The following is a 16,676-nucleotide window of genomic DNA, read 5'->3' as shown; positions in this document are numbered from 1 at the left end:
TCTCTCTCTCTCTGTCTCTCTCTCTCTTTCTCTCTCTGTCTCTCTCTGTCTCTCTCTCTCAAAAGACCCTCATTATTCTCTTAGTAATGCTAGATTGCAGAGAATCATGGAAAAGACAGAATTACTAATAACCAGAAGATTTAGGACTGGAAAGGACCTTAGAGGTCATTCAGTCCAACTCTCTAGTTTTATAGATATAGAAACTGAAGTCCCAGATGGTTGTGATTTCCCCTCAATCACACAGATTTGAACTCAGATTCTCTGACTTCAGAGCCAATACTCTTTCCCATTACTCAATAGATCCTCTGTAGTAATAGTAATATTATTATTAATAAGCATTGATAAAGTACTTTAAGTTGCAAAGCACTTTACATGACTTATTTGATCTTTACAACCCTGTCAGGTAGGTGCTGTTATCTCCATTTTACAGATGAGAAAACTGAGGTGCAGAGAGCTTAGGTGACTTGCCCAGGGTCATACTGCTAGAGAATGTCTGTGACAAGATTTTAACTCATATCTTGGACTTATGCAGTCTGGCTTCTGACTGTACCACTACTGAAACTGCTCTTTCAAGGGTTTCGATTGATTTCTGAAGGGAAATGACTTCTTTTCAGTCATTCTCCTTGACCCTTCTGTAGCTTTCTTTTTCCTCTACTGCTAGCTTTATTTCCTCCTCCTCCTAGATCATCTCTCCCTTCCCTCTGTTCAGTCATATTACTGTCTCTTGGTTTTCTTCCTGCCTGACCCACCCCTCAGTCTCAGCTGTTTCATGGTCCCTCTTCCATGAAGCTCTGTCCTCGGCCTACTTTTCTCTCCACACTTGGTGACCTCATCTGTTTCCACAGATTCAGTGATTTATTTAGATGACTTCAAAATTTATATGTCCAGTTTTTCATCTCTTTCCTGACCTCCATACCCACATCACCAATCCATTACCTGCTAGCATCTCCCTCTGGATGTTCCATTGACCCTCAAGCTCAGGACGTGCAAAATAGATGTCGCTTCCTTACCCCAACATGCCTCTCTTCTAATCTGCCTTGTTTCTGTTGGAAACACTGCCCTTGCCTAGCTCAATGATCTCAGCTATAGTCTCTAACTCTTCCATCTCCTCCTTCCAAATCCTGTTTATTTCACTGCTGCAGTATCTCCCCCCATCACCCTTGTTCAAGCCTCACACCTGCCATAAGTAATTGTGGTCATCTCCTAGTGGTTCTCTCTACATCCAGTCTGCTCCTTGTAATCTTCCTAAAGTACAAGTCTGAACATGTCATTTCTCTGTTGAAAAGTCTTCAGTTATTCCCAATTATTTCTAGAATAAAATAAAAATGCCTCAGCCTGGCATTTTAAGTCTTCCGCAACCTTTCAGATCTGGAAGTCAGTCTCTGTCAGAGGTGGCAAACTTAGGGAAGTTGATGAAGTGACCAAGCGAGAGACTGTAAAAAGAAAAGGGCCCAGGACAGAGCTTTGGGGTATAACCCAAAAGTTAGGGGGAGTGACATGTACAAATACAGCAAAGGAAAATGAGGGGGGGCATTCAGATGGGGTGAAAAACAGGAAAGAGTATCCTGGGGACTACAGGGGTGGGCAGCAGTGTTGGATTTTTAATAAAGGTCAAGGAGGATGAGGATGGAGAAAAGGCAGTTAGATTTGATTAAGAAATCATAGGATCAGAGATTTAGAGTTGGAAAGACCTTAGAGGCCATTGAGTACAGCCCCTAGATAGGAACGTAAGTCACAGAGCTTGAATGACTTACCCAGAATCATATGCAACAATACAATGTCTGTGAGGTATGTTTTTAACTCAGGTCTTCCTAATGCCAAGTCCAAGCCCCGTCCACTGTCTTATGCTGCTTCGTTGTCAGCTTTGGAGAGAGCAGTTTTAATTTAGTGATGAAGTCGGAAGCCAAACTTCAGAGAGTTTAGAAGAGAAGCAGAATTAAAGAAGTTGAGGCAGCAAGTGTTCTGGTCAAAGTTTTACCCCACAGCCCCACATCCCTACCTGTTATTTGTTTCCAGTTCCCTCAAAAAATCTTTCAGGCCTCTCTTCATGGTCCCTAGAAGATTCCATTCCCACCTTCATGTTTTTGTTTATATACTGAGTTTCTTCCCCATTCTGTTCTGGGATGGCCACCTTTCTTGTCTGCCTCTATTAATCCTGCCTATCCTAAGTTCTAGATCCTATATGAAGTCTCCCTTGACTAATTTTAACCCACTACCATCTTTCCCACCACCATCCTTCAGCACCTGTGGTCTAAAATGAATTCACTTTAATGCTTATAATGTGTTACCTTTTACTCTTCTGCCTAATGGAATTTCAAACACCTTGCAATCAAGGACTATCATATATTTGTTTTTTTAATCAGTCTTTCCCACCTCCTCCTTATAAACACTAGTAGCACAGTGTGAAATACATAGTCGGTCAGCCAGTCAATAAACATTAAGTACTTACTATATGCCAGGCACTTTGCTAAGTGCTGGGGTTACAAAGAAAGACAAGAAGCCTCTCCTCTCAAGGAGCTCACAACCTAATGGTGAGACAGCACGCAGAGAGCTTGTGTACAAGCAAGCTTATATTCAGGATTAGTGGAAATAATTAATAGAGGGAAGGCAAGAGAATTAATTGGCAACAGGAAAGGTTTCCTTAGAAGGTAGGATTTTGACTGGGACATGAAGGAAGCCAGGCAAACCAAGAGGCAGAAATGAAGAAGCAAAGCATTCCAGGTATGGGGAGAACAGCTAGTGAAAATACCGAGAGTCAGGAGATCAATGTCATGTGCTTGGAATAGCAAGGAGGCCAGTCACTGGATCCCACAGAGTATGTGGGGAGAGTAAAGTATAAGAAGACTGGAAACACTGAGGAGGAAAGGACAGACTGTGAAGGGCTTTGAGATTTTATGTCTGATCCTGGGGGTGCCATTGTTATTGGGGGGGAAGAGTTATATGATCAGACCTGCACTTTAGGAAGATCATTTTGCAACTGGATGGAGATTGAACTGGAGGCTTGTGGCAGGGAGACTAACCATCAGTCTGTTGTTGTAGTAGTCCAAGCGTGAAATGATAAGGGCCTTCACCAGAGTAGTAGCAATGTCGGAAGAGAGAAGGGGACCTATATGAGAAATATTATAGAAGAAACTAAGTAGCTGAGGGGAGCAGTGAGTAAAGCACAGGGGCCGGAATAAGAAGGGTGGCTGTGAGGATCAAATGACATTTGTAAAGTACTTGTCACATTGCCTGGCAGTGTAAGTAGTGTAAGCATTATATAAATGTTAGCTGCTATTACCATTGCTATTTAAAGTCAGTAGGCTTTGGCAACAGATTAAAAATCGAGGAGGGGAGAATGAGGAGTTAAGAATGACACTTCGGTTGTGAGCCTGGGTAGCTGGAGGGATGGTGGTACCTTGACAGTAATAGAAAAGTTTGGGAAGAGGAAGATAGTTCAGTTTTGGACGTACTGAATTAGAAAAAATGTCTAATAGGCAAATGGAGATGGAGGCTGGAGGTCAGTAGAGAGGTGGTTGTTGAGTAGTTCAACCCTCATTTTTTTGTTGTGGTCGCATTAGTTGAGGCTCTCTTTGTGATCTCATTTGGGGTTTTCTTAGCAGAGATACTGGAGTGGTTTGCCATTTCCTTCTCATTTTACACATCAGGAACTGAGGCAACCAAGCTGAAGTGACTTGTCCAGTGTCACACAACTAGCACATGTCTGCAGTCACATTTGAACTCAGGAAGATGAGTTCCAGCCTAGCACTGTATCCCCTGCGCCCTCTAGCTGCCAGGAAAGACATTAGGACTGGATGAGAAGATTTGAGAATCATTAGCACGGAGATGATCGTGGAGTCCATGGGAATTGGATTAGATCATTGAATGATTTCATACAATAAATGCTTGTTGATTTGAATTGTGCTTTTACCTGTATGCAGCATACTCTGTCAGGTGTCATTTTTAGAAAATGTCACATGATCTGTTCTTGGCCCTAAGAAGCAAACTTGTATTGAAATGTAAGTATAAGTGCATGTAGACTTGGTTCTCTCAAGTGCCAGTTTACATCTGTGGCCAATGATTTCCATCTGTAGCTCTTTAAAGCACCATATTACCACTAATATGGATAAATGTTTTACATGATTGCCCATATATAACCTGCATGATACTGCTTACCATCTTAGGGAGGGGAGGGAGGAAGAAAATTCAGAACTCAGAATTTTATATAAAAAAGAATGTTAAAAATTGTTTTTACGTGTAACTAGAAAAAATAAAATACAGTCTGCTGGGGGAAGGGGGGTGGAAACACAGTGCCATGTTAATGAGACTTAAGTATCCTAGTCTGTTACTGCTGCTTTGAGACTTTCAAAAAGACCTCTTAAAAAATTAGTCAGAATGGGCAATGATAGTAAGAGCTACAGGCCTTTATTTGGCATATTTTAACTCATACAAGGGAAGGTTGAAGGGATGATCCAGGAGGGAGAGCCCCACAAGAAGAAGCAGAGGCAGCAAAGGACGGACATAGTCTTAGCAGTCACTGTATCTTCAGGCCACGGCAGCAGGAGGAAGGGTTTTGGAGAAGCTGCTCCTTGGCCTTGGCCATTCAGCTCTAGCTCTCCTGTCTCTACCCTAACTGGTATGGGAAATGATAGCTTCCTTTACATAGCAGCAGACCTCTACTCCCATCCAAGGACAGCCTGTCTACTGGGGCAGCTCTGAAACAGAACAGGCAAATAGGGTTTTACAGAGAGTGGCAGTGACTCAGGCTAGCACACCTGGTTTGTTTCCTACCTTTGACGTCACAGGCAGGAAGACACCAGGGATTGGCTAGTGCGCATAGAACATAGAAGTTGCCAGCTTAGAACATTCCAGCATGGAAGATTCCATAAGAGGCAGGGCATAGTGGGGGTGGGAGGAGGGTGGGCAGCATATTGAGGGCAGAAGCAGCCTGCTGTACACAAGTTTTATGGATCTCAAAAAGGCTTCTCAAAGAAAAAATTACCACCCTAAGGTCTTGAGTTTTTTCTTTTTATGGGCCCTGTTGGCTTTGTTTTGTTCCAGGCTACAGACTAGACCTTTAAGTATGACCATTCAGTCATTTTATAAATGTGTCCTGTTGTTCACAAGGAGGAATAGGGAAGGAAGTATAAATGGATCAGTGCAAGTCTATCCCTGCTACTGGAAAAACACTTGAAAGAGCATGAAGCAGTAGTGTCGTCTTTATTAACAATGAGGAGGAAATGCGCGAAACTCACACTTGTGACACTGAGCCCAGGATTGTCATGAGTTTTTATTCGTTGTTTATGAGTTAATCTTGCAATGCTGTTGGAATGGAGGGATTTTGATGTGTAATTTTTTTTTTAAGTTTAAAATGGCAAGATGTCCGATACATATTGTCCAATAAGTATAGAAACTTAAGCGAAAAAAATTGTGGGAAAATATGATAATCCTTTCATTTTTTTCCCCTCTTCTAGGTCACTGGGTGTAACCCTTTGGGAACTCTTTGACCATGGTGCTCAGCCTTATGCACACCTTTCTGATGTCGAAGTTCTCCAGCAGGTCATAAAAGAGAGGGAGACAAAGCTCCCCAAACCACAGCTGGAGCAGCCCTATTCAGAAAGATGGTAACCTTTGGTTTTACTTTGTGGACTTTCAAATAATTAGATGGTCCAAACATGTTCCCATCATGTTCATTTTGGGGGAATTACAGTTGTGAAAAGCTACTGGTTTGTTTATGATTGTTTTTCATTGTTTTTTTCACCATCACTGTCCACTTACAAGCTTAGCTAACACTCTACTTGCTATTTTTAACAGACCTTTTTTCTTCTTTAAAGCAAGATATGTTTTTTTCTTGAGGTAGTAAATTGTGTTGAATTTTTAAGCAGTATAGAGTTGTTGATGCATTAGGGGACTTGAATCTGGAATAATTAGAAATAAAAACAAAGAGAATTCTGTCTTTCATTACCTTTTGTCTTTTTTGGGTAAAAATAAAAGGCAATTAAAGAGTAATGTTAAAATTATAATAGTTATTTATGTAGTACTTTATGGATTTAGAAATTATTTTCATTATAACTCTGTGAACTAAATGTTTTTTGATTGATTAAAAGAATTATTCCCACTTTACAGATTAGAAACAGAAGCTCAAAGATTTGTTGAGCTAGCTACAAGGCATTGGAGTTAGATTCAAACTTTGGTCTCCTCTAAGACGAATTTCTTGCATATAAAAAAATGGAGATGGGGCGGCTAGGTGATTCAGTGAATAGAGCACTGGCCCTGGAGTCAGGAGGACCTGAGTTTAAATCCAGCCTCAGACACTTAACACTTTACTAGCCATGTGACCTGAGGCAAGTCACTTAACCCTAATTGCCCTGCCTTCCCCCTCCAAAAAGCAAAAAAAAAAAAAAAAATGGAGACAAAACAGATTTGCATCAGTTATTTTATAAAGGGCTTATATAAAAGAATGTTTCTTTTTCATGAGATTATTTTAACCTGTGCTTTGTAATACTAATAATGTTAGACTTGAATCCCACAGTTTTCCTTGCCTTTAGTCTGTTTGCTATATAATCCTGAGTTATAATTCAACACACTGACTTTGGTCATTTAAAACCTGCAAAGATTTAGCTGATGGTTACCTTTTCCCTTGGACTTTGTGTTTCTCCATTTTTCTCTTCTTATTTCTTCTCCCACGTTGTGTTGTGTGTTGTATGCAGAAAGAATAATACATGGCAAGAAATTAGATCATTGTTAATTCTTTACTGGAAAGAGAACAAGTAAAGGACACTTGTCTGTACTAAATTCATTTAGATCAAAATGAATCCACTTAGAATATAAAAGAACATTTCCCAAATAGAATGTACAATTAAATCTAAATTTAATTTAATTTAATGGATTTGGGATTGGGCAGTTCCCATAAAGAACTAATGATCTGGCAAAAGAATTGAAAGCAGACTTAAAAAAGAAATGTCATTCTGCCAACAACTCAGTCTATCCTTTCACCTCAATGTCTTGATTGAATTGGATCTCAAGAACTAAAAAATAAAAATTGTCCAGGGGTACACACCTTGGAAATCTTGCGTTGAGATGGGAATTTGCAAAGATTTAGTTTTGCTATTTTATTATTTTATCTATAAATACAATAATTGCCTCCTGTCTTTCAGGTATGAAGTTTTGCAGTTCTGCTGGCTACCACCAGACAAGAGACCAACAGCAGAAGAAGTACATAGACTACTAACTTATCTTCGTATGCAAAGCCAAAGGGACTCTGAAATTGACTTTGAGCAGCAATGGAATGCTCTTAAACCAAATACCAATAACAGAGAGAGTTCAAATAATGCTGCATTTCCAATCCTTGACCATTTTACCAGGGATAGACTTGGTCGTGAAATGGAAGAAGTCCTCACAGTAACTGAAACAAGTCAGGGGCTTAGTTTTGAATATGTCTGGGAGGCAGCTAAACATGATCATTTTGATGAACGCAGTCAGGTCAATCCTGATGAGGCCATGTCATATACGAGCATCTTTTTTCCAGTCGATGTTTTTGAGAGTTCACTCTCAGATCCTGGACCAGGAAAACAAGATGAAAGTGGCCAAGATGTATCACTCAGGGCACCAGGGGTAGTCCCTGTTTTTGATGCCCACAATCTTTCTGTTGGCAGTGATTATTATATCCAGTTAGAAGAAAAAAGTGGTGGCAGCTTGGATCTCGATAACCAGTCAACAATTCTCACTACAGAAGTGGATAATCCTGACACTCTGACTAATCAAAGTTCTCAATTCGTGGCACTCGGGGATCTCGATGATGGGGAATCAAATACAGATGGAGATTTTTTTCACTACACTGAAGATCCTAAAGATACTGATATACCTGAAGAGTCACATGTTGCCAGTGTCCCTGAAAGCCCTTTCAGTAATATATTTAATGAGCTTGACAAATCAGAGGATTTGCACAGTCATCAAAAAATATTTGACTTAACTGAACTAAATGGTATTCATGCTGAATTTAAACCAGCTACTCTAAGCCCAAGCTTGGATGTGCCTAAAGAGACACTAGTGACTGACCATCTTGAAAAAAAGACTGGCCATAATATTTTTGATCATGATGCTGTTTGCTTATCTGAAAATCTTGTCCATCAGAATAATTTTGACCCATTGAATATTCAAGAACTGTCAGAAAACTTTTTGTTTCTTCAAGAGAAAAACTTAATGAAAGATACATTGTCTATGAAAGAACATACAAGTGATCTCCAAACAGAATTAGAAAAAGCAGGTTTTACAGGGAATGTGTTAGAATCTCCACATAGAAATTCTTTAGATATTGAGCTTAACTTCATTGAAAATAAATCAACCTTGTCTTTGTTACAAGATAATGAAAAACCTGAAAGTAAAGAAGAGTGCATGATGCCTTCAGAGGAAAATTTGAGTGCTTCATTGCAGTCTTCTCCAGAATTGCAAATAGCATCTAACTTGCCTAAAACAGAAGAAAAGACTTGTAGTACACATCCAGATTCTGTTCTGTTTCAAGAAGAAACCAAACCCACATGCTTAAATGTTGTTACCAGTGATGATAGTCCCAAGCAAGAGTTAAATCCCAAGACTGCCTTGATTGAAGTGCTATCCAGTGATGCCATAAGAGAAAACATTGAAAGTGGATCACATGACATTTCCCCCAAAAGCGAAAAGTCCACAAATATCACCAAAAGTGAACCACTTAATTTTGATGAAGAAACTGTTTGTAGTGTGGATCTGGAGATACGTCTTCCAGAAGAGATGAACCAGGACTTGGAAAACAGGTCCCCTTTAGGAGACCATAATGCTAGAAGTTTGTTAGAGAAAGAAAGTGAAACTCTTGGGATTTCAAATCAGCTTACTTATAAAGAAGCACCAAAAGAAGTGGGTTTGATATCCACCCTTTCTTCCGATTCTACAAGCCAAGACAGTCTCTTGGAAGACAGCATCTCGACACCCATACAGACATCTGAGCAATCTGTAGAAACGCCGGACTCTTTGGATTCCTTAGATGTCCATGGGGTTTTAGATGGTCTAGGTACTCAGAGTCCTCAGAAACTTGTGCCACCTGATAAACCTGCTGACAGTGGTTATGAAACAGAGAATCTGGAATCTCCAGAATGGACTTCCCATCCTGCTGTTGATGATGCTTCAAATACAGGTGCCACATTAATTGATGATGGTACTCTTACTGATTTGCCTCCCAATCCAGTTATCATAATTTCAGATGAAGCAGACAGCAACAAAGATTTTGACTTGACCTCAAAGACATTAGCTTGCAGTAGTCAAAACTCCTATCGAGACTCTGCCTATTTTTCTGATAATGATTCGGAGACTGATAAGAAAAGTGAGGATGTTACAGGAACATCAGCAGCACTGGCATTGTTTACAAAAGATCAGCCCCAGAGGGGTTTATCCAACGCTGAACAGAGTTGTGATGCCAGGCATAATTGTTGTGAAGAAAGACTTAACCAAAGCCCTCTATCTGTTTTGCAAAACACCAGTGAACCAGAGTTACAAGACACGTTGGAGCTGGAACAGACTGACATTCCCAGACAGGTTGATGTGGCTGAATTGGAGGCTGAAAATTCTTTGACTCTTATTGCGAGTTCAGAGTGTAACTGTAGTGAAGAATTTGACATCCTAGATGATCGCTGCTGCAATCGTACTTCTACTGGTACCAATACTGATGAATTACTTGCCTATACAAATGCTACCTTTTGTTCCGGAAGCCCTTCAGCAATGGCAGGGGCCTCCTTTTCAACAGACTTGATGGGAGATAAGTCCTTATCCTGCTATTCTGAGGGGCCTAAGCTGAAGGAGCCAGATATTGAAGGAAAATACCTGGGAAAACTAGGTGTTTCGGGAATGATTGATATATCAGAGGATGGAATTGACGCAGATGAAGAAGATGAAAATAGTGACGATTCTGATGATGACCTGAGAGCTTTTAATCTTCATAGTCTCAGTTCTGAATCGGAAGATGAAACAGTACATCCAGTACCAGTGATACTGAGTGATAATGATGATGGGAAGCATTTACGGAGTTTACTGAAACCACCTGTGGCGGTGGGAAGTGACAAGCTGCCTGATAATTGGAGAAAGGATAAGAAGGCAGTAACATTCTTTGATGATGTCACAGTCTATCTGTTTGACCAGGTATCCATAATCTACTAAATCCTTACTGGAGAATGTTTTTAATGTTTAAAAATTCATCATGTTGGGGATTCAACATACAAAAATGAATCTACTTAGAAAATTCTTGCCATTTTGAAGTACTTCTAAGCTTTAGCTTATTATTTTATTACCATTAGGCAGTTAGTATCATAATTTTGTAGCATCATAATCTAGGCATGAAATCAGATTAAATTGAGGGATACGGGTCCAGGTCCTTTTTTTTTTTCCGGTTCACCAAATGGCCTCACCACCAAAGTGCCTCCATTTCATATATTAAAAATTGCAAATAATATTTGATCCTTACTCAGCAGAACCATTGCACAGATGATTTAAATCTTTAAATTTTTGTGACTCCCAGAGAATAGCATAGATAACAAGCATAAATTAAACTTTTATTGGCAAAGTAAAATATTCTCCATGGATAAATGCTCTCTGGACCTCTGCCTTCTGAATCAGCCGAGTTACATTAGCAAAGACCATTCTCCTCTGGTTGTGGTTAGGTAATTTCTTTTTTTTTTTTTAAGCAATTGGGGTTAAGTAACTTGCTCAAGGATACATGGCCAGTTTTTTGTGTGGGTGTTAAATATTTGAGGCCGGAACTGATCCCGGGTCCTTCCAACTCTGGGGTCGGCACTCTTACTCACTGCACCACCTAGCCACCCTAGGTATTTTCTATTAAGAGAACATCATGTAAATTAAACTCAGATAACCAACAAAAATAATGAGGTGACAGCAGCTAATTTTTTCTAATTCCTGATACCCTTTGGAAAAAAGTACAGTAAGCATAGGGATTTAGGCCTACCTGTTGGGGAAAGGGATTAATAATTAGCACTGTGGTAACTATTATGTTAGTGGCAGTGAGAATGGCTTCAAAAAGGAAGAAGGGTATTGATCATAGATTTACATGGAAGAGACTGGAAAAGTCATCAAGTCTAGCACCCTTTTTTTATAAATGAAAAGTTTGAAGTCCAAGGAGAGTGTGACTTCGCAAGACCACACAAATGCTAAGTGGCAGAATCAGGATCAGAATTCAGCATTCTTTCCACTGACCACTCTCTGTCTTAAGTTTTGTGATCATTTCTGCCCCTTGATAACAATATGTCAGCATTATACCCAGTTTAAGGGGTCCAGTTCAATCCAGTAAGCACTAATTAAGCTCCTCCTATATGCAAAAGCATGTGTTAGACCCTGGGGAAACAAAGACAAAACAAACAAAACTGATCCCTGGCTTAAAGGAATTTACCATCTGCTGGCTGGATACAACAAGTGGGAAAATATATATACATATATTTGTGTGTATGTATGTATATGTGTATGTGTACACACACACACATATATACACATATATGTATATTACTTTTGAGGAAGGATAGAGCATAAAACATTTTATTAAAAGCTTCCTGTTTGCCAGGTCTTGTGCAGTCAGAGGATGAGCCGGGTTTGAAGTGATCGTGACTATGGTGCATACTTCCTCAAAAGGCGGTTTCAGGAGAAGAGTTCTCTAATTGGAGGAGGAAGTTATTAGGTGTAACGATACTGTCAGCATGGGGCAGCAGCTGCTGGCTCAAAGGTTAAGTAGGCCAGGGAGTCATGGGTCGAGCCAGTACAGTAGAAGGGGGAGTCAGAAAATAATTCCCATTAGAGCTAGCTCATGAGCATGAGCTGAGCTTTGGAGGACATCAAGGTTGCCAGTAAGTGGAGGTAAGGAGGCAGTACATTCCAAGCAGGGAGGGCAACCTATGCATAGGCATAGAGACTAGAGATAGGATGCCAGTTCAAGGAACAGCAAGTATTCTAGTTTTCCTGAAATGTATAATGGACAGCTAGGTGGCCCGGTGGATACAGTGCCAGGTCTTGAGTCAGGAAAACTCATCTTCCGAAGTTCAGATCTGGTCTTAGATACTTACTACTGACTGTGTGACTCTGGGCAACTCACTTAACCTTGTTTGTCTCAGTTTCTTTCCTCTGCAAAATGAGCTGGAGAAGGAAATGGCATATATCTTTGCCAAGAAAACCCCAAAGTGGGGTCACAGAAGTGGACAGCAACAACATAATAGGTGAAGGGGGAGAAGTAAGATGCAATCAGTAAGCCTAGAAACATAGGCTGGAGCCAAATTAAAGGGTCCTAAGTAAGGAAAATTACACTCTTTGGAAGGTAATTTTAATTACTATGTTAAATTTCACAAATAACTTGACATTGAGCTACAGTGCTTCATTTGAGATCATCTCTGTGACTTTTGATTTAGCTCTATAAATAAGACTTGCCAATATGGGACAGAACTACATCTACAGAATGTGCTGAGGCATCATCCTCCTTGAGATTCAGTCTGTGTAAAAATTTTTGGCCTCCTTTGACCATATGTAAGGGAATCACATCTTTGCTCTTCTACTCAGTGTCTTCTTGCTTAGGGACAGGCTTCCTCAACGTCTGCTCTAGGCAAGGTGGCAGATTGCAAACTGGGCAAAACCCTGGACAAGATTAAAATGTAATTGGGGAATGTGTAACAAAATAAAAATACAGTATGACATAAGTAATGTTAATTTGTGGTTTTCTAAGTCAGTGTGGGGCCCACAGGGATCAAGACTCTTTGTGCTAGCGCAGCAAAAGAATCCCTTGCTCTTTCCAGTTTCCTCTGCCTGCCCCACCTTTGTTGCACAGAAGCCTGTTTTCTAAAGCTTCCTTCAAGCTTTTTATTAGGATTTATCTGCTCTCTATTTGTGGTTCCTTTTAATCTCAACAGGTTTTCCCCCTGTAGTACTGCATGTCATTTAAAGTCAAAGCAGCTCATATTTATGTAGGTTTATAATGTGCTTTCTCCACAACAACCCCTTGAGGTGTAAGTATCCCTAGAGTTGTTCCTGTTTTACAAATGAAGAAACAGGCTTGAAAAAAAAACCTTTTAAAACTTAAATACTAATACTTAAAAACTCAGTAAGAAAAGAAATATAAACTTAAATACAAAATAAAAGAAGAAAAGCATTGCCTTGCGCATAGCAGAACATAAGAGAAGATTCAAAATATACAGCAATATATTTCCCTTTCAAGAAAATCTATGTAATACTACACGTTGTGTTCCAATCTGCCCATCTTTTCTTTACTTCCTTCTAAGTTTTCTTTTGTTCTCTACTGTTCTTTTTTACCCCTTCCTCCCTGTTCCCTTCCAGGAAGGCTACAGTTAGGCACAGATAAATCTATAGACATATACTTTCATATGCATCTGTGTAAGACCATGCTATACTTGTTTGTCCACTGTTTCTTTCAGGGTGGATAATGTCTTTCTTCATAGGTCCAAGTCTTTCCATATTTTTCTAAGTCCACCAATTCACCTTTTCCTTTACTCCAACAATATTCCAACCTTATACTTTCATTTTTTTAATAGTCTAAAACAATATTGATTAATATGACTGGCATATAGTGTAGTTTCCCTTTTTTCTCTTTTGATCTGTTTTAGCTTTAATTTTGTCTGAGATCATGTTTACTACCTCTGCTTTTTTTCTCCTAATAAATTCTACTCCTGATCTAATTTATTTTATGTTTGTGTGTATCTGCTATTTCTTATCCCTCCTGACTCCTCTACTTCTACCTGCTACTTTGCCCTTCTGTTACTTAGCCTACTTTCCCACCAAAGATCCCTCCCCTATTGTCTCCCCCCTCCCTGTCCCTTCAGCCTTTTATTTTTTTCTGAATTTAGAAGACTTTTATGCCCTTTGAGATACATATATATATATATGCATTGTTCCCTCTTTAACTCATTCCTGGTAAGAATAGGGTTCCAGATCTACTAGCCCTCCTCCACCATCTAACTCCTCTGTCAGTTCTTCTCTCACCTCATTTGCATAAGATAATTACTCTTTTTACCTTTTCCTAGACAGTTTACTTTTTAGTTTTGCATCATACTTAGCTCTGCCCCAGTCTTTTTTTTCAAACTACCAAATTACTAATAACAATCTTAGACAGTTTACCTTTCCTAGTATAAAAAGGGAACAGTCTGTTCTTATTGAGTTCCTTGTAATTAGTTTTTTTGTGTTTACCTTATATTTCTCTTGGATCTTGTATGTCAAATTTTCTATTGATTTCAGGTCGTTTTGCAACAAAATCCTGAAAGTCTGCAATTCATTAAACGTCTTTTTTTTTCCATTCAAGTTTATGCTTAACTTTGCTAGGTATACTGTTTTTGACCACAAAACCACAATTCTTTTGCTGGGATATATAGTGTTCCCAACACCTGCACTCTTTTAGTGTAGCCACTGCTAGGTTTTATGAGATTGTAATTGTCTGCCATATTTGTTTTATTCTGTTGCATGTAATATTTTCTCCTTGAGCTGGGGGTTTCGGAATCTAGCTATGATCTCCCTGTAGGTTTTCCCTGTAGGATCTCTTTTGGGGATTTTTTCTATTTCTACTTTCCCCTCTTGTTCTAACACTTCAGGACACTTTTCTTTAATTATTTCTTGTATTGAGGGGGCGGAGCCAAGATGGCGTCATAGAAGCAGGAAAACTCTATGAGCTCCCCCCATAACCACCTCAAATACCTATAAAATATGACTAAACAAATTTTAGAGCTATACAACCCACAAAGTGACAGAAACAAATCTCGCATTGAAGGCAGCCCAGCAGGAAGGGTCCATTGCAGTACACTGGGAGCTGAACAGAGGCCCGCATGAGCCCATGGTTTTAGCCCAAGGGTCAGCCCCCACCAGCAGTGGCTAGAATGGACTTCGGTAGAGTGGATCACCAGCAGTGGTGGTTTCCAGAATTATCACACCAAAATATACCAACAACAAAATAAAAGGTCAGTGTAGAACTCTGGTGAAACTGGGGGGGACAGGGCGGTCCAGCCCCTGCCCCCTGGGGCAAGAAGTGCCAGAGGTGTGGTAGCCCTGGAGCTGCCGCCGTGTGGCTACTTCAGAGCTCCTGGCTTGTAGATCATAAAGGGACCAAGCGACCATTCTGAGGGGTAATCACTCTTGCTTTAACCTGCTTGGATCTGGATTGCTGTCTTGGGTGGAGGTCATGGGTGTGTGACCAGGTGCCAGAGCCTATGGAGGCTTCAGAGAGAGCACCCAACTAATAGCTCCGGCAGCTGTGAAAACCCCAAGTGATCTGGGACAAAGCTCTCCTCTCTGGAAGTAGAGTTCTACTGTGGCAAGAAGCTCAAAAATCAAGTAATTTAGTGGCAACATGAGGAAGCAAAGCAAGCAGAACAGTCAAACCTTAGATGCCTATTTTGGGGACAAAAAAAAATCAAAGCATGGAACAGGAGGAAGACAACAGAGTCAGAACTCCTGCTCCAAAGGCTTCCAAGAAAAATATGAGCTGGTTACAGGCCATGGAGGACCTTAAGAAGGATTTTGAAAACCAAGTAAGACAAGTGGAAGAAAAATTGGGAAGAGAAATGAGAATGATGCAAGAAAATTATGAAAAGCGAGTCAACAACCTGACTGAAGAAAATAACACCTTAAAAAAATTATTTCTCGTATTATTGTTATCAAGATTCTTTTTTGGATCAAAGTATTTGGGTAGTCTGATTGTTCTTATATTTCTCCTCTTGATTTGTTCTCCAGAGCAATTGCGTTTCTCATGAGATATTTTACTTTCTCTTCTGTTTTTTCGCTCTTTATATTTTGTTTTATTTCTTGGTCTCATAACTTTGCTGGCTTCTCCTTGTCCAATTCTAATTTTCAAGTTGTTATTTTCTTCCTTAAGATTCTGAATCTCTTCTTCTAGTTGGCTGACTTTTCATAATCTTTTTGTGTTTCTTGGATTGTTCTTACTTTTTTAATTTTTCCTCAGTCTTTCTCATTTGATTTTTGAAGTCTTTTTTAAGTTCATATGTGAATTCTTTTTGGGTAGGTGACCATTTGACATCGCCTGTAGTCCTGCAGTTTGGGGTATAGGGAATAGTACCTCTGGCCTCAGGTCCTCCTTCAGTTCTCCCCTGTGGCCTGGAACCAAATCAAGACCTCCACCCTGCCAGGTGTCCTGTCCCACTGCTTCTGCACTCACCAGGCGGGTACTGATTCCCTCTCACCCAGGGCTCTGTTTTGCCTGCACGGCTGGGCCTTGTGTCCCTTATCAGCAGAGGTTCCCTCAATAATCTTTCTTTGCTCAGACACTGGTCTCCCCAGCTCATCTCCCCACACTGTCCAAGAGGTGAAAATTCTGTGACTGGGGCCAAGGCTACCTCCCAGCCCAGCTAGCCCCAGGGCTTCCAGTTTTCTGTTTCAACAGAACTAGCCTGGAGGTGTTTATTCTTCACAGGGATCAAAGCTTAGTCCTGAGATTTTTCTTCAGAACTTCTCCAGATTGTCCCAGGAGGACCACTGTTCTGCCCCCACTCTTGTTTATTTTTACAAAATGCTCTGCATTCACCCTGAGGTGTTATTTTGTCTTGTTTGTAGGGGAAGTCTGGAGAGCTTGGAATTTTCTGACCTATTCCACCATCTTCACAGAATCCTTTCTCAAAGAGTTTAATCTGTTCAAGATGCTAGAACTAGCAAATGATGGTGTCTGA

At 40.1% G+C, this 16,676-nt stretch overlaps 1 protein-coding gene across 1 annotated transcript in view; it reads left to right on the top strand.

The window, feature by feature from the left end:
* LMTK2 (lemur tyrosine kinase 2) overlaps positions 1-16,676 on the top strand; it is a 115,563-nt gene that overhangs the window by 90,753 nt on the left and 8,134 nt on the right. Inside the window, exons 10-11 of the mRNA XM_069084890.1 lie at positions 5,454-5,603; positions 7,137-10,143. Coding sequence (XP_068940991.1) covers positions 5,454-5,603; positions 7,137-10,143 — 3,157 coding nt within the window. The remainder of the gene's footprint in view (positions 1-5,453; positions 5,604-7,136; positions 10,144-16,676) is intronic.

The sequence above is a fragment of the Petaurus breviceps genome, unplaced genomic scaffold (genome assembly GCF_028583685.1).
Source record: "Petaurus breviceps papuanus isolate PSGF00001 unplaced genomic scaffold, PetGlider_PUasm1.0 175, whole genome shotgun sequence".
In the NCBI taxonomy this organism is placed as follows: Eukaryota; Metazoa; Chordata; class Mammalia; order Diprotodontia; family Petauridae; genus Petaurus; species Petaurus breviceps.
The sequence above is the reverse complement of the archived record's forward strand: the minus strand, read 5'-3'. Positions and strand labels throughout refer to the sequence as shown.